Source organism: Molothrus ater, chromosome 7 (assembly GCF_012460135.2).
Source record: "Molothrus ater isolate BHLD 08-10-18 breed brown headed cowbird chromosome 7, BPBGC_Mater_1.1, whole genome shotgun sequence".
Lineage (NCBI taxonomy): Eukaryota > Metazoa > Chordata > Aves > Passeriformes > Icteridae > Molothrus > Molothrus ater.
Genome location: NC_050484.2, coordinates 19,299,422 through 19,317,600, shown reverse-complemented (window position 1 = coordinate 19,317,600; position 18,179 = coordinate 19,299,422). Strand labels below are relative to the sequence as shown.

At 39.7% G+C, this 18,179-nt stretch overlaps 1 protein-coding gene across 3 annotated transcripts in view; it reads right to left on the bottom strand.

Annotated features, from left to right (window-relative positions):
* The window catches only part of STK39 (serine/threonine kinase 39), a 75,642-nt gene extending 57,992 nt beyond the window's left edge, over positions 1-17,650 (bottom strand). The window contains exons 1-3 of one of the 3 annotated variants that reach the window (XM_036386877.2): positions 17,478-17,650; positions 1,516-1,628; positions 594-714 (exon numbers count right to left, since the gene is read on the bottom strand). Coding sequence is in view for 2 of the 3 variants with exons in the window: in XM_036386875.2 (XP_036242768.1) it covers positions 1,516-1,628; positions 16,976-17,096 (234 nt within the window). In the remaining variant the exon portion in view is untranslated. Of the gene's footprint in view, positions 1-593; positions 715-1,515; positions 1,629-16,975; positions 17,262-17,477 lie in introns of those variants that run through there. The other 2 variants (XM_036386876.2, XM_036386875.2) reach the window with 2 other exon arrangements.
* Positions 17,651-18,179: the final 529 nt, after the last annotated feature.

Here is an 18,179-nt window from a genome sequence, read left to right as displayed (position 1 = left end):
CTTTGTACCAAAAGAAAGCAATATAGTACCAAAAATTCAAGACCTACTGCCTCATTTGACAGACAGCGGAGACATGTCAACAGTAAAGACACTCAAGCATTTGGCAAGGTAACTTTTTACAAGCTTGTAACTAACTGCAATCGTTTCTCCAGACCACAACAATTTCCCTTGCAGATTTCTGGCAGTTTTGTCTGGTTTTGCTTGTTTGCTTGTGACATTTTAATTCTTAATTCCCAGTATTAGTTCAAATTCTAACCAAAAATTTCCAATTCTGACCAATTTATCTTACAGTTATTAGTATTTATTTTTTAATAGAAATGTTCTTTGGGGACTTAGCTGTTAATACATCATGCACAGCATCTCACCTTGGGCTTAAAGACAGTTCAGAATTTATCTTTTGAGTTTTCAGTTGACAGAATTCTCACTGCCTCAGAAGCAACTTCCACTACCACAATCCCCATAAAAAGCACAACAAAGTCGCATACAAGCGGTCACAAACTCAAGGCAAATGCCATCAATCACCAGGGGAAGAGCATTTTGGGTCCTCCACTGTAAAAAAGCCATTTTATCTGAAGAAACTGGACGGACCATACCCTCTGTATCAAATTCAAGATATCTTTTGCACTGGCAATTCCCTGCTGAGGAGATCATTTCCTTCAGAGGCAGGAATTTCTGCATTAGAAAAAGCCCACAGTCTCTAGGCTGTAGTATAACCTGTGGAACAGAAGAGAGTGTTCTCACTTTTAGAATGGTTCTGTGTCCTTCAAATCTTCTTATGCTGCCTATACATAAACACACAAGTCTTACAAGCACCTATCTAGGAGCATTAGAAAGCAATAGGTTTTGTGTTTCAATAGTTCTTCGCGAATTTTCTGGATTGCCATAACCAGTGCAGAGGAAAAACTCTCGCAGTTCCTTTATAAATGTCTTCTTACAGGTCCCTTTCTTCTCTGACCAGTGGCCCAAACAAATAATATTCTTCAAACATTCTTGTTACGCCTATCTGATAAATGTGTGTTACTAGCTTTAACAAGAGTTTCCTTGTTAGATGGCCGTGCAGCCATTCCTCCTTTTCTCCTTAAAAGTTATCATTATGAAATGATCCAACATGTTTTAGTGCTTCAGACATTTTAAGGAGACTTACTAAATTTTTTCTGCATATTTTTAATCAGTGTTTAACCAAAGGAAAATGTATCTTTCCTCAGTATTAAAAAACAGACATCTAGACAGTAATAGCTTAAAAACTGAGCTTCCAGAAAACAAGAGCTTAGGGTCTAGCCACAGTAATCCCAGGTTGATTATCTCAATATTAAAGTTTGCATATGTCGTTTTTGTGACATGAAAAAATATGCATTAAAAAATTCTCTTTAGGGAATGGTGTAAGTCTTTAAGATTATTTTCAAATCCTTCTCTCATATCCTGCATAAAATTCTACCTCACTCTTGGACCAAGCAAAAAAAAAGTCAAAACAGAAGGTAAGTCTCCATGTAACATGCTGCCCCTTTATTTACTTACAAGTAATTCATCCATACTGGTTTGGCATTTTTCTAAGTTGATCCTCTTTATTGCTACACGTTCTTGCCTGGGTTTGCAGAGTGCTGCCTGGACAACTGCTGTAGCACCGCTACCTGAAAAAGGGCAGGAAAGGAACAGTCAGAGATCAACAGAGATTCACAGATGAGGTAAACCAGTGACCAGCATGAGAAGCCCATACTGACAAAGAACTTCAAAGCTGCTGTTTATCCTTTTTCAGTGCTTTCTCACATGCATACCTTTCCACTAGCAAGACACCTTTCACACATCTCAGATGGAAAAGAAAAACCTGAAAGTTTCTTTTCCATATACCACAAAAAATTACAAAGCCAATGATTTCAAATGACATACTCATTTATCAAGACATCACCACCTCAATGCATTTTGTAGTTCATTACACTTCTGTCTTTGGATACAACTGTTTTAATCAAGAACATGACCTGCACAGTTGATACATGGAGGGGTGGGTACTATGCTTTATCAACTGTTCTTTTTTTTTCTGTACTTTTAAGCCAGTCCCTATTTAACCAGGTTTTTTTGCTCCCCTATCCAATGAACAGAAAAAAAACCCAGTAAACTGTACATGCCAAATCTTCTACAGTTCCACCAGTGTTCATGCTCATTCATCACGACTGGAGTAACATCCTACAAGGAGCATGCTGATCCCTGTGAAGAGCACAGGAGGCACAAGTACCACACCAACAGTGACAAGATGCACGTTACTGAATGGCCCAGCAGAGAAAGTCACTCATGTTTACTTGGCATGCAAATCACATATGGCCACACAACTATGCTGATAACAAAGCCCAGGGGAATTGAACAAACATGGGGGAAGAAATAGAATGATTTTCTCTAGAATGCTTTATTAGTGAACCACAGGAGTAAAAGGCATTGTTGCTTCTTTTATCAGGCACCCGCTGGCATTGACCCAGTCAGTATTGTCTCACTAAATTAATGAAATGATTGCCAGTAATATTCAGAAGGAGTTTTGCTCAAGTTGCACATCTTGTCGCCACATCAAATATAACAATGTGTTCTTCCTCAAATAATTACATTGTGCTCATGCATGCAGAAATCTAAAAGCTCCCAACAAGTTTCTACCCGTAATTCTAAATATTTCAATATAAATTATGGATTTCTGGTAAGTCATTTGAGCAACATGTTATATTGGCCTGCTTATAAACTATATTCTATTTATTTGGCATGTCCTAGATGAATACAAATGGTGAACAAAAAGCCTTTTGTTGTCAAGCTCTACAAACATGGATTCAGTTACCAGCCGACTTAAGAACAATTGAGAGCTTTTCCCTCTGCACATCTGAAAACAGCACCAACAATACCTCATGACTGAAAGTTATTGTACATGTTTTAATTGCTATTTGCTTAGTTATTTTCATGTATTGTTGGTTCACATGATATTTTCACTAAAATCACAAAACTTTTTAACTGCATTTGAATTTTGTGTCAAAATTCTGAGCTCATCTTTAAAAAAAAGTCTCTTTAAAAAATCTCTCAACAGGACTAACTAGTCATGTTTCTGCAGGATGTGGTCACAGACAAATATTGACATGTCCTGTTCTGTCTGCTTACAGAATAAAGCCTTTAAAAATTCCAATAATGTAGGTAATAAAAGAATTAAGAGATTTTAAAAATTAAATAAGACATCCCAAGGAAGAAACCACCAAGTCAGCACAATTCAGCTAAGGTAAGACTCATATACATCACTTTAATAAATTTGTCTTGCAGTAGACATCAAGACACAAATCCTCTCATTACTCTGACAACACAAATATACATTGAAACAGGAGAAAGTATTTTTAGCTATTAAGAACACAGGAAAAAAAAACCCCAAGATTTTCCTTATGTATCTTTTTCATCTATGCCTTTAGTTTTATCTACTTGTAGAAAACAACCAAGATCTTTGCTTTTAACATAGATTTGTATACAAAAGCCTCTAAAAAGACAAACAGAATAAGCATACAGAGAATTCATTCACCCAATGCCATGATAAAAGCTTGACTTTTCGTCAAGTTAAATGACAGCAAGTAACACTTCAAAACACTTTGGAAAAATAAACTACCAAAAAAAGTATACTTTTCTGTGTTTTCTTCTCAGACAAAGGTGACTTACAATGGGATGTTCTTCACCACATGACTAAGATGTGCTGGCAATGCAAAAAGCTTTTTAGGTTTAGAGTAAAGCCAATATACCAAGTTTCTTCTTTCTCCAGCTTTTCTAATTCTCTACACAATACACTAGTTTGAGAGTAAAGTCAAGTTATGCAGTCTTCTCGGTTTGACTTATGTACATATCACACCTGCTTGAAAAAGCAGTTTCACACACTGAAGCAGGAGCCAGACACTGAGTAGCTATATGCCTCCCTCCTCCTAAAGATGTTCTCTCTTTCTCTGGCTCACAAAGTGAACAATCAGGGATAGAGATAAGGAAAACCTGCAGCTTTCACATCTGGTCAAAAGAGTCCTTTTGTCTCCCCTACTAAACAAGGAGAAGTGTGAAGTGTTCCATAGGAGCAGCTATTAGAGACCAGACTACCTAAATAAGCATTTCAGTTGAAAGGTAACAATGCAGAACTAATGAACCTATCATCATACAGTGAAACTAAATTGTCACAAGCAACCATTTAGCATAACAAATTAGGATCACAGAAAATGATTGCATAGAATAGATTACAGTCAACTATTCCTTGTCAGAAGGTAGGGCTTCTTCAGATATTGAGCCTTGCAAGTCTTCCAAAACCCTCAAAGCAGAGAATACTAACTACAACATAGCCAAAACAGACTGGTTTAACACCCAGTCTCTGTTTAGCAAACTGACATAGTATAATGAAATCTCAGGTTGCATAAAACCATGAAGCCTTTACAGCCAGTTGTCTCCTACAGAACAAAACAATTACCCATGGTAATACTAAAAAAAAAAAACCAGCTTTGTAAGAACAATGGGTTTTTCCACTGCTGGAAAAGTCATTCTGCTACAGACATGTTCTCTTTGCCAATTTCAAAAGTTAGCAGTGAAACAATGCAATTTCAGACCACATCAAGATGCCTACTACTCCCATTTCACAACAGACAACAGGTCAGAGTTTCATCTTGCCCTGGTGTTTTTGCTGCCATCCTCTCTAGTGTGAGCATGCCCTCACAGCCAACCTGTCCCTTCATGCTACAGGCCACGCACTCCCTACCAGTCCCATCCTCACTGCAACAGGGCCATTAGAATTGCTTTTAACCATCTGGGTTCACACAATAGAAACCTTCACAAGAGCTACTTCATATGGCCACACTGCACCTCTTCTGAAAGGATGTAACCTAAAAGCAGTTTTCTGCATTCCACTTTGCACATACTTCACAGAGAGCATATAAAAACTCCACAAATAGTCATCTGGGATTGAAGCTTACCTGAACAAGTTCCTTCCAGTTGTTCTAAATTTGACAGAAAGGTTTTTTTTCCCTCTCTCCTTGTTTTTAAAACATGAATTTAACCCTTGCAGATCCTGACTTGACAAAGAGAAGGATACTTGACATTAACCTTTTAGTTTTAACTGCTCTCCACTAGTCAAGTCTCAAAAATACAGTGGGGTGAGATGGTTGGACCATATCACTGGCATATTGTACATGCCCACATCCTTCATACAAGGATGTGACACTTCATTTATTCCATTATTGCTAAAGGTCTGATACTTTCCACTTATCATGGCACAGTAACTGTATTCAAATAGACCACAAACATTTCTTTTCAATTTTGTTCTTCTCCTTAAAAACAAAAGCCCATTAGCCCATAATGATTCATCCAGTTTCTCTTTTAGTGGCTCAGTGTTAGTCTCTATAGTATTTCAGCACAAACCTCTTTTAAAGATCTCTGCAGTTTAGGTCACTAACAAAAGAGACCTTCCCCAATACTACACTGGTTCTAATTTCAGAAGAGGAGGATGAAACTTGTTGAGAATGGTAAGTTTTCTTGTTAACTAGGTATCTGAAGGGCTAGAGAACAGTTGCAATTGGAGAAGACTAAATATCTTATCTCAGAATCTATACAGTACCAACCTATGCCACCTGCATTTTTGTACACTTCTGCTCCCCCAACCTACAGAAACCTCCTAATAATACTTAATCTCCCATGACATCCTAGTTTTGAAGAAGAACCCCCCTAGGTAATACTTAAATGTAACTCCTATACTGGGTAACTGCAGGATTCCTTTTGCATGGAGCAGAATGCATTTGTGCACAAATCTAGATTAGGTTTCTACTTGTGAATACATGTGGAGTTTTTAATGTAATGTACAAAGTACCTGTACTTATATATAAGCTTGGAAAGGTATGTTGTATGTGCTGTATGTTGCACACAATATTGTGCAGCATATTTCCAGCATTGCTAAATGTCTTATGAACCAATCAGCCCTTCAAAATATTCCATAGCAGCCCTGGGCTGAACCTCGCTGGTCTCTTCAATTTGGAAAGAATTAATTCTGTTGGTGGCAAAGCAATACTTTTGGTTAATAAACAGAGAACAAAGAATATTTAACTCCTTTCGGTTGCTACATTTTACCCCACAATACTCTAGACAACTTTCAGTATTACTCACTTTCTTTCATATTACTTCCACTGATTAAAATAAGTTATAAATCAGCCAGGTAAAGCTCATTTACACCTCCATACTGAACTCTAAATCTTTTGTAAACTTAGCTTCTTCACAGAAAACGAGCCATTATTTCCCTTTACATCTTCACATGACAAATACTTGAGTTTTTAAGAAGCTCACAATAATCATTCGCCCTAACAATTCCTGCCCACTTTGTGTTCTGAATTCATGCTAGGATCAAATCTCTCTCCTTATACCTCACTTGGATACTACTTTGCTTATCTTAGTAGTTATGATATAATTCAGTTAAATACACTAAGTGTTACATGAAATCAATGCCCACACCTAGAACTGCTACTTCTGCATTTTTGACATTCAAAGATTGATCTCTTTAATTCCTCAATGAATTTGTTTTGCAGTTGGACATTTAAAAACATTGCTATTATGGCTAAAGAACCACTGGGTTACTCAATTGTTGTACTTACCTTTTTGTGGGAAATTAGCTTACACAAAATCAGAGATCTAGCTGAGGTCCCATGCTACTTTTTAAAAGCCCATTGTGTAAACAATCCAGAAAAACCTTTCCAAATATGCTATACAGATATTTCAGTGATTGTAGAGAAGTCATAAATAGCCTAAATGTTGATGTCAAAATGATTATGCATCATAGAAAAGTTCTATGCAAGTGTTAAGACAACCTGTGCTAAAGCTAAGATAAAGCAAGCTTCAGCATTAACCAGATATCATATTCTCCATTCAGAAGGAAAAAGGCAGGGGGATTCACAAACAGCAATAAACCCCCACATGCATGAAAAACAGCCACAGGAGGAAATGACCTAGCTTTCTGAGATATTCTCTTTATTATCCCACTAAAATAGTAAAATAACTGGTTATAATAGATGTTTTGCCTAGATAAATTACAGGAAATATTTTAAGGTTTACTGTGCATAGCTCCATGTCAAATCTTTAGAACAGAATAAAATTTTCTGCCAAAAGCACGTGAAATAGAACTATTTTCTTGAACACACAGGGTACTAGCATCAGAGTACAGCAAATACATGTCAATCACAAACTAATTATTCAGGAAATATGACAAATTGGAACTGTACAAGAAAGTTGAGAAGCTCTACCAATGATCTGGAAAATACAAATCTTACTTCCCTCCATTAGAGAGCTCAGACACACTATATTGCAGGATTTCTTCTGAAACATCTTTCTTATCTGAAGAATAATCAGCTATCAACACCAGCCATGGGTAAAAGAATTTTAAGTGTTCTACTGTCACTGACAAAGGTATTTAAGAAATCTGTAGCTAGAAAGTGAAACCAGATATATTTAGATCTGACATAAGTTTTTTTAATAGTGACTGTGTTCAGCTTTAAAATGTAGTATCAGCCTAAGTGATGGCTTTTTGCTTTCAGACACTTTCTTGTTAAGGACACTTCTGCCTAGAGCCATACAGAGCTCAGCACTTGTCAGCTTGATACAACACACTAAGATTGCCATCAACACACTAAGATTAGACTGAAAAGTCCAAGGATGACCATTAACTATGTTTGGGGCATTCAAGTAAACCTTTCATGGAAATGTCAGCATAACAGCTGGTAAGGAAAACCTAAACAAAAGCAGTTCACTTTCAGTAGGTGTTATTTTCTCCCTGACTCGTCCTTTAAAATAGGTGAGTCATCTAAAAAGTTGAAAGGAAACTGTCTAGGGAAACCCCCTATTATAAACATTACTCAAGATGAAATTCCTTTTGCTCTGCTCCACATCTCAATTATCTTCTTAAGAAGTTTTATTTATAGGTGAGAAATGTCTACATTAAAAAATCCACAATCTCACTGTTTGAGACGTCAGAGTTATCAGAACTGGAATTTGCCTTGTGGAAATGTCAGGATAAAACTGGTGTGACCCACAGGCCCTGCTCCTGACCCCTTGTAAAGCAAGTGGCATAACTAACACTACTTGATAAGGCAAGCAGGAATTCCCTGTGACTGAATGAGTGATGTATTCATTCCTTTCCCCCTTATTCTCAGGCACTGAAGGTCCTGTCAACCAAGGAGACAAATCAAATAGATTTCTCCTTCCCCTCCTGCAGTCTCATCCCACTACACCCTCCCTCCCAGCTTCAAGATTGCTGGGAATCATGGTGATCACTCCCTCTTGTACAGCACTGAACATCCCAGATCCCAGTGCTGGCGATGAACCCATCACTGGGAAGTACAACAGCGTAGGGAATACTACAACTGCCTGTAACATCAAGCACTTACAAGTCCTGAGTAAGGAACTTGGTCTCAAGCTGCTGGTGGACACTGAGACACTTGTGGCCAGAGATGCTTTCATCATCATCTGCTACCTCTGAGGACTGACTCATATCTTCCATATCATCTTCCAGTCCAGATTATGATTGTTATATTGACACTTCAGACAATGCATTGGGTTTTGACCTGATCTGCAGAGGGTTCCAGTCATTGGAAACAGTAAGCTAAGTTGTATTAAAAATTCTATGATACTATGCTGGGGCTGCCATGGGATAAGGACAAATGTGGATGTACAGTACTCCACATTAATGTATCCAACAAATCCATATTCATTCTGCATTTTTCCAACAAAAAGCATGAAAAAGAGTGAAGGATACAACTTGATTAAGAATTTATGGATTTTATCTGCCATGTTATTATCCATTCATCCTCACTTGAAAAGAGCATGGATTCTGATCATTTCATTCTCCCTGTTGTTTCATCATCAATATAGAAACCATTATTCAATATGCATACAACTCTAAAAATCTGGGAGGCAAAACCCATGCTGAAAATGTCTCTGTATAACTATGTGAGAACTTGGTATCTGGTATTCACTGTGGAACCAAAAGTTACCTTACCAGGGTACCATCAGAACTCCACAGAATCCCCTTATAAAAATAGAACAAATTGAAGATTTGCTATGCTGAGTCAGATCTCCTGCCTAGAAAGAAGCTGTTAAAAAAGAACTACTATTCATTTCTGAAGTAGCACTATAAACAAATTGTGGTGTTGATTTAGTCAGCATATTTTATTGTTTCTCATTTGGTTTGAAAGTAAACACTTGGAACAATTCTAATATGATGAATGCAGTATTTTCCAAGTATTCCGGATGTCACCACATAGTGCATCATTCTCTTCCGAGAATGAAAAACAGCAATCCACCAAAACAAAGGCATTATTGCTACTGTAGTGTCATAAAGATCTCGAATTAATCCAGCAGTGTTGAGCTACAAATCTTCAGCTAGTTCACCCCAACAAAATGTGCCTCCTAGAATTTGAGTCTACTGTGACCACACATTACAAGCAGAAAACTTACCTATTTCCCATATATTGCTTCTCATGAAACAATGGCAGAGTTGGAGCAATATGAATACTATCATATCATTAAGTTTTCATTAGGCAATTCTAATCAGGTTCCTATTATTAGTCTGAAGTGGCTTAGAGTCTGGAAGCACAAGACACTAAGAGGAATAAATTATAAGCTTAAATTCAGTGCCTGTAATAAAACGTCTTCAAATCAAGAAAGTGAGAAGGAAAAAGCAACTTTATAATTACATGGCCATGCTTCTGAGTCCAAAATGTTACTTCTCAGAAGTCTAAAGCAATAGCTTAAGTGTATGCTCTTGTTCATATTACTCCTAAAAGACAGAAACCACAATTAACAAACACAGTATTTTCCTGGTCAGTTAAATTAACTATTTTTGTACCACTACCCTGAACCAAGTATACTTGGCACATAGACATTCAATATGGATTTGACTTTCAAGACCTTTAAGCAGACAATTCTTCTGAAAGGATGATTAGGAACACAAAAAAGCTCCAAATTTTCAGTCTGCTTCCAATTCTAATTTTTCTAAGTGCAGAAGCATAGCTCAAAAGCTATGTAATGATTATGTTACATCAGCCTATAGGACACTCTCAAGTTTCATCTATATTTAACTTACAATCAAAATACCTCAGAGGCATTTAGACATTCACAGGAATAATTAGGCTAATAAAATAATTCAGAAATTGTTATTTGTAAAGATAAAGGATTAATGGAGACAGCTAATTTATCATACTGAAGTTTCACTTATAAGGAAAAAGTAACATTTTAGAGAGAATTCTTCCTCAAGACTTTCATACCATACCAGTCTCACCTCATTCTGCCTGATAATGTTCTTACATTTCTGCTGCATGATAATGTTCTTAAACTCACAAGCTTCAACCACACAACACTTGTGCACATCCTAAGACCTTCAAACTTAGCAAGAAACAGTCAAATCTAGTGGAGCTGTAAGGATTTTATCCCACTGGAAGGGCTGTGCTGTAGAAGGCAGAAATGCAGAAAAATCCACTCACTCAACACAGCTCATTCTTTATTTACACAAGGTAAGAAATATCAACATATACTAAGTATGATTTTTTTGGGGATGAGGGGAAATTCACTTTTAATTTTGGGCACCAGAAAATGTCCTAGTGACATATTTGTTTTCTAAGTGCTACAAGTACTACAAGGTACTCCTCTGCTCAGCAGTATCCCAGTGACTCCAGCAAACCCAAGGAGTTAACAAGAGTAGCTAACGTAATTTGATTTTTAGGGTCTACCAAAGCAGTGCACACAAGAATTAAATATGACCTAGACAAGTAGCCACTATACGAGCCACCCAGATCTCCTTTGCATGGAGAGCTCACTGTGTTTTCCCTTCAAGCCAATCAGAACAGATGTGGTTTTGTTTCCAGTTAACAAAGAGAAGCTCCATTTGACAAACAGATTCTGGGAAAAAAAAAAAACAAAACAACTGGTCTAGGACCTAAGAGAAAGTGATTCTTGACTAAAAGAAAAAAAAAAAAAGTAAAGCAGTTCTTAAGTTGTTTCAGAACAACATCTGACCCAATCTAAAATAGCTTTGCCAAGTCTGAACTTGGCCCCTGCCATCAAAGCACAGTGCTGGTTACAAGAAGTAGCTCTACTCTGAAGATGCAAAGCCTTGCTGTTCTAACACTTAGCAAGGGGCAAAATCACGTAATCCCTCCAAATTTCTACATGCTCAGCAGTAGAGTGCTCCTCTTCTAACACTCAAGCAAATCCTGCAGAGCCAGGACTTGGCAGGTATTGGGCCTTAACTGTAAGTAGAACTTGGATGGAAGGGAAAGAAAAAGCATAGGGAGAAGAGAGCAACCAATAGGGAAGTAGGCAGATCAGAAGAGCAGGAAAGCATATTTTCTCTAAATTATCATTACACAGCACCAGCCAACTGCCTGATGTGTTGATATATATATTACAGTAAACAAGGTAACTTTAAAACAAGCTTAATATCCTCATTACTTACAAACAGAAGAAACCCAAAGGAAGCTCTTTTTTTTCTTTTTTACAATTTACATTAATTTAGTTTTAAAATTCACTAGATTATAAAAAAAAGTTTGAACATTGAATCAATTAAAGTTTTACTTCGATCGAACCAATAAAAACTACAGCTATGTACAACCATGTCTCCAATCAGGGTATTTCTAACACACTTCCATTAAAAAAAAAGCATCAAGACAAGTCCCTTCCCCAACACTACCATGTGGAGACAAAGCAAATAATTAACAACTTCAAGCTCTGCAAGCCTCATTAGCAGCACAGTACTGTGAATGTTCCACAAGGTGTTTTTCAATTGTACCATGACCACCTTTATGCTGGCAAATGAATTAAAAGCCACTCCTTATTAAAATACTAAATGGGGATTTAATATTTCCACAGTTTCTACAGATGGTTATTAGCAGACAGAAAATCTCAACCAATTATTTCCCAAAACGTAAAATTTAATTTACAAAATTAAACTCTTCCTGCCAAGCTGAAATTGTATTAAGTTAAAATTAATATTACAAAGGCTGCATTTAATATGTGCATGTAAAATATGCTTAAGCTGCTGTAGTAACTTTTAAGATTTATTGTTAAGGAATAGAATTTACTTTGGAGCAGAATTAAGGCAGACACTTTTCTTTTTACCAAAACCTTTTGTAAAAAGACATTAGGTAGCATTAAGTGTTGCTTATTAAATTATGCAGACTCTCATGCAAGAATTATGGAGGTTTTGCAAGAGCAAATACAAAATTTTACCATAGCTTTAGTTGTTAGTGTGGTATTTCATTCAGTACAGTGTGATTTACTTTACAGCACATACATAAAAACTACTGCAAAAGAAATACCTTCAAATGTTAAAAAAAATCCTGATTCAGCACAGGGATAAGAAATTTTGGAAAATGTGAATGAGACATGAGCATCTGATTAACAGAAAAAGAACTGTAATTTCACCTTTAACTGTAGAGGCTTTTTAAAACAGTGTACAGCACTGCCAACATGAACATGGGTTCCTGAGGCTCATAAACATTGATAGTCAAAGATCTCTGATTGCAACAAATATAGGAAAGTCTGTTCTCTTACAAAGAGCCATTAGCAACACATGCAGCAGGGGAGGAAAAAAAAGTCAACCACATACCCTGGAAGCACCACTAAAGACCTCAGAGCTATTAACCAAGAGTGATTCTCAGGCTGCTTATAAGAACCATAAAATCAGAACAGGCTCACATACTACCTTGTTCTACTCAAAATCCCAACACACTTGACTTAGCAACACTGCACCCTATGAGGCAAGAAACCACAAGATATTTTAAGCTGAAAGTTAGAAAAAAAAATAGACAAACACAGCAGTTCAGCTAAGGTAACTTTTTAATGATTTGCAGCCAATACAGATAATCCGTTTCATAAAAGTAACCTTTTATTTCAATATAATTCTGGTCGTTTCCCAGCCGGAATAATTTTCCAAGTCAGTTGAAGCAGGAGAGAAAAACATAATTTTATAATGGAAACTAGTACCCAAGCTAATCACAAGATAATCCACTGCTTCTCCATAACAGAAGCCACCTTCCATCAGTCCAGGATGACAATAAGTTACATCTGGTAGAGAAGCATCAACTCCAAAGTAGTTTTCCAAAATAAAGTCAAAGCTACTTGATCATACCTAGACAAAAAAATAAAATAAAAAAACCACCACCCAAAATAAAACAAAAAAAAAACCAACCAATATTTTATGCTGCTCTGTCTCATCCACATGATGTAGGGCTCATTACAATTTGAAAGGTTGAAAGACTATTTTAAAAAAACTGAAAACTGAATAAAGTGTTAATGTTGATTACCATTTAAGTGCTTTGTCTTTGAATATTGATATTGCTTCTGAGGGAAAAAACCTCATATGTACATGACAAAATCAAAGAAATTCTAATTTCAGTTATTTTATTCTGAACACTTGGTTATAAACCCAAACTGCTTAAGAACACATCTCACAGTACTGCTTTTATTAGCTGCCATTTTTTAATCCAAGACATATTCATCTTAAAAAAAAAAAAGACAAAAAACAACAAAATCCCCTCTACACATACTAAAATCCACTGAGCATTTTAATGCATTTAAATCTTAGAGATCTCCCAGGTCTTCACTAATTTAAATCTGGCTCTACCTTAATAGCAATTACAGTTCTTATCTGTGTAACTACTGCCAGAAGGTTGGATCCTCCTTTCCTAACAATTAGGAATCCCCTTCTAACATGCTTTTATATATGGACAGCCTATATTAATCTGAATTAATGTAAAAGTTTCCTCTTTACGCTATACGTTCACAGAGAGCCATCAGTGTTTTTCTCCCACTCCAGAAAATACAAGCACCTAGGCATTAATTGGAAGAGCCTCTTCCTTGCACCAAACCTGTCAATCACAAAGCCATGCAGCAAGTCAAACAGGGAATCTGATCCAGCAGGAAACTGACCCGGCAGAAGAACTAGTTTGCTGTCAGATCAATGTGATCCTTTCAGCAGCTGCCTGTTAGAGCAGATTAAATGTATCATGAAACTGCACACAAAGAGTTTACAGAGAACTGGCCAGCCTCCTGAAAAATAAAGCAGACTTGGAATAACATCTCATAAGAAGCACTCCTTAAAGCTAGTATTTTCTCCTCAGCAGACACTTGAATCTCCCAGCCATCCTGAAGGATACAACAGACAGGAAATGAAAAAAAAAATAGCTTTATCATTGGAAATCCCTATCATGGGGCCTTGGTTTTCAACATAGCATGTGGCTAGACACAGATGAGCAATAAGAAGGGTTTATGCTCTCACAGAGAAGAATAGAACTTCTCCAACTGCTAAATCCAAGGGATGGAGATGACCCACAAGATTAACAATTATTTTCATTTCATAATCCCCACCAAAACTTTTTAAAATTCCTAAAACAGCTATTCCTGCATTTCTGCTTTAATTACCAAAGAATATGAAGTCTATTCTGTCAGAAAGCATGGTGATAAACCATTATGGTGTATCTTTCCTCCTGCAAAGCCCAAAATGGTGCTTCACTGCATTGTTATTTTTTCTCACTTAACTGGGAAAGGGCTGTTGTAACTGAACTCAGCTGGCACTACACAGCTCCTCAGAGAGAACTATGTGGTGCTTTCCAGAGGTGATCAGCTGTTTCAGCAAGAGGTAACTACTCCTGTTCACAACGTAATTAACCCTGGCATAGCACATGCAAAGTGTTGCTGCTGAGCTAAGTTCAGACTGTGTCATTCTCTCCTCGCTCAGATATAAAAAAATATTCTTTAAGAGTCCCTTACCGTGTTCATTAAAACCAACAATATTCATCCTACAGCTCCAAAATTATGTTAGCATGTGGTCAAACACATGGAATTTACAGGGGCCTTGGTTTGGCAAGGCTTTTTTTTTTTTAGAAAGTGGGGTGGGGTGTGTTCAGTTAGGTTTTTTTACTATTTTAATAATATCCAGACTAAATTTAATCTCATAGTGAGTCTCCTGTAAATTAAGAAGGTGTTAATGAAAAGACATGTTTGTCTAAGCACAAGATTTTTTTAGTCAAGTAGTACAAAATAAATCTCAGCAACTTTCTTTCAAAGTCATGGAATACACCTAAGCTTCGTGAAATTACAGCAGGCAAGTTCAGTGTGTCCAAGAATCTGATTCAATATACCCTGACCTTAATTTACTCCCTAGGTATTCAGTTAAATAACATCAATATTTAGGAGCACTCATAGGTAACTAGCAAAGAAGTTTTTCTACAGATCAGTGTCTGCAAGTCCAACAAACATCCACTCATTCAATGGATGTATACAAATATATATTAGCTGTTAGGATTACAGTTTAAAAGCTTGTATCTTTTGATATGTAAACAAAAAGAATAAAGTGGAAAGGAGGTTTTAAAGGAAATTCTCACACAGGCATTCTACAGGTACTGTAACAAAAAACAACTACTATTTAAGTAACTCATATGACCCATATTACACCCTAGACAAGGATTAATCCAACACCTTTGAGGCCTTTTTCACCTTAGAAGAGAGATCTCCTCAGCAGAGATACACCTGTATGCTAGGAGAATCACTTCCACTGGGCTAACTTTGACCTATTCCCCCGATTGAGGAAGACAATCCTCTGTCCAGTAAACCCATACTTTTGGGGGGGCCTCCATAGGTAACATCTGCTCAATACTGAACATAGTCAGCCACCTCCAGGGACCTGAACCCTCATCAGTCCCTATTCACAGCCTGGAAGTACAAACAGAAACACAAAGGGACCACCTGGGTCAACAAAAAGCCATCCATTTTAAGGAAGAAGTACTTTTCTCAACTATTTTGTTTCTGCCTGTGGAAAATAAAAAAGCTTAATGACAAAGCTGAATATACACAACTTCCAGATTGATAACATGAAGTTCTGGTGCTCATCAGCCCGACAACAATTAGCAATTAGTGTAATACTGAAGAGAATCAACAGCATCAGCAAGCAAGTCACCTGGACATTTCTCACTTAAGTGGCCTTATTTGTAAGAAACAGCAATCAGAGCTAGTCTTTGTCATCTGCAGTGTTTGCTAGAAGTTTAAAATGTCACATACAAATAAAAGCTATTTTTCCCAAAGTAGATCTTTAGCAACAAGCAGTATCTAGGGCAGGAGATGAAAAACTTTCCATCACACATACTTTCAACAACAGTTAACATTTCACAAAGTAAAATTCAAAATAACCTTATCCAAATAAAGGGAATGGAGACTGAACACATCTGATCTGCATTAGCTGCATACGTGAACAAAGTGCTGAACCAAGAAAGCCCCCTTCCCTGGGAGGGGGCCAGCAGACGGGTTAAACTTCACATGGCAAACGGGGTCAAAAGCAGGTTGACTAGGGTGAAAGCGAAGCTGTAATCCCCCGCTGGCCTTATGTGCACTGGCAGACATAGGGCCGAGGGGCATAAGGAGATGCGAACAAGATGAAACGGTGAGGGAGAAGAGGAAATATTTTAAATAGGTATATACGTGTATATATATATATATACACTGATTAAGAGAGAGTTGTCACGTGAGCAGCAGATCTACGGGTGAGATTTACCTCCCCCATGAAAGCACCGGAAAAATGCAGAGTAATCTAAGCGGATGCACGCACATGTGCGCATCCACGGACACACACAGCGTAGACACACCAAGCACACAGAGCGCATCTGCGGAGTTGCCGGGGTCCCAGCGCAGACCGGCAGGTCAAGGCTGGAGTGACGATGCACCGCAGGACAGCGGCGCCTCCGCCGAGCCGCACCGGGCGGGGCACGGCGGGTTCTGGCAGGAGCCGCCGCCCCCCGGGGCCGCCCGCTGCCGGGCGGATAAAGTTTGCAGCAGCCGCCGCTGCAGTGCCGGGTGCGTCCGCCGCAGTGAGCGAGCCCTGCCTGCGGGAGAGCGAGCGCCGGTAGGCCCGGAGCCGGCCGCGGCATCCCTGCCTTCCTTCCCCACCTCCGCCCCGCCGCGCCCCCGCTCCACTGACCGATCACCTCCTGCAGCTCGTAGGCGTCCCTGCAGATGGGCCAGCCGGCGGCCGGGGCGGCGGGCGCGGGCGCCGGCTGGGGCTGCTGGACGTGGACCGGCGACTCGCCCGGCTCCGCCATGATGCTGCCGGAGCGCCCAGGCACCCGGCGACCTTCTCCAAACTTCCCCTCCAGCAACACCTTTCAGCCGCGCTCTGCCTCCCGCCCGCCCTGCCCGAGCAGCCGGCCGCCCGCCCGGCGGAGGGAGGAGGCAGGGCACCGAGGGGGAGGAGGCAGAGGCGGGCGTCGCCGCCGGCCCCGGCCGCTCGCCCAGCGCCGCTGCGGAGAGACGGAGCCGAGCGCGGAGCCGGGGCCCCGGGCGGTGTCGGTGCGGAGTGAGGCGGTGCCCCCTGGCGCGCCCCCGCCCCAGGGACAAGCGCGGGCGCTCTCCCAGGTGCGGCCCGCGGGAGCGGCCCCGCGCACCCCGGGGCTCGCCGCCTGCCGCGGCACCTCGTAACCCACCTGCCTGCCTGCCGCTCCGGCCATCGCCCGCTCATCCCGCGGCTCGCTGGGATGCTCTGTGCGTCGGGAAGCACCGCGAGGTCCTGCCCAGGCCGGCGGGCAGTGTGTGTGCAGGCCATGGCCTGCCGGCGGAGTGCCGGACCCCGCCAGGGCCGGGCAGCACCGGAGGGAGGCAGGGAGGGAAGCCACGGCGCGGGGCGGATGCTGAAGCACCTGTTAGGCCGATAGCATGAGCACACAGGCTGCTCTGGAGCACAGCTCACTAAAAGTGTCACTGCTGAGTGCGCTGCTGCTGCTGCTCAAGATGACTTGTATTCGAATTTGAGGAACGTGAAGAAAGCATTTTCTTTCATCGGTGATCGTGCTGCAGTCCTGCAAAGTGTTCAAATACCATATGACGAGTGGCCCTCTCCAGGCTGAGTAGGACAGCTGCACTGTGTCACTTCAGTGCAGACACTGCCTCAGTTCATGACACCGAGAAGGACTGAGGACAGTTGAAAATACTCCCCTCGGCTAACCAGTACCAAGTGATTTAAACAAATAAGAATCGTGTTTAAACATCTCTAGCGCTTCCCATTATAAAGTGCAAGGTTAAAAAAAAAACAACCAGGGGTTAAACAAAACTCTACTCTTAATAATAGTATGGATTTTTTCTTTTACACTCTTAGTAGTGTCAAGTGTTCAATATCATCAGGATTTTAC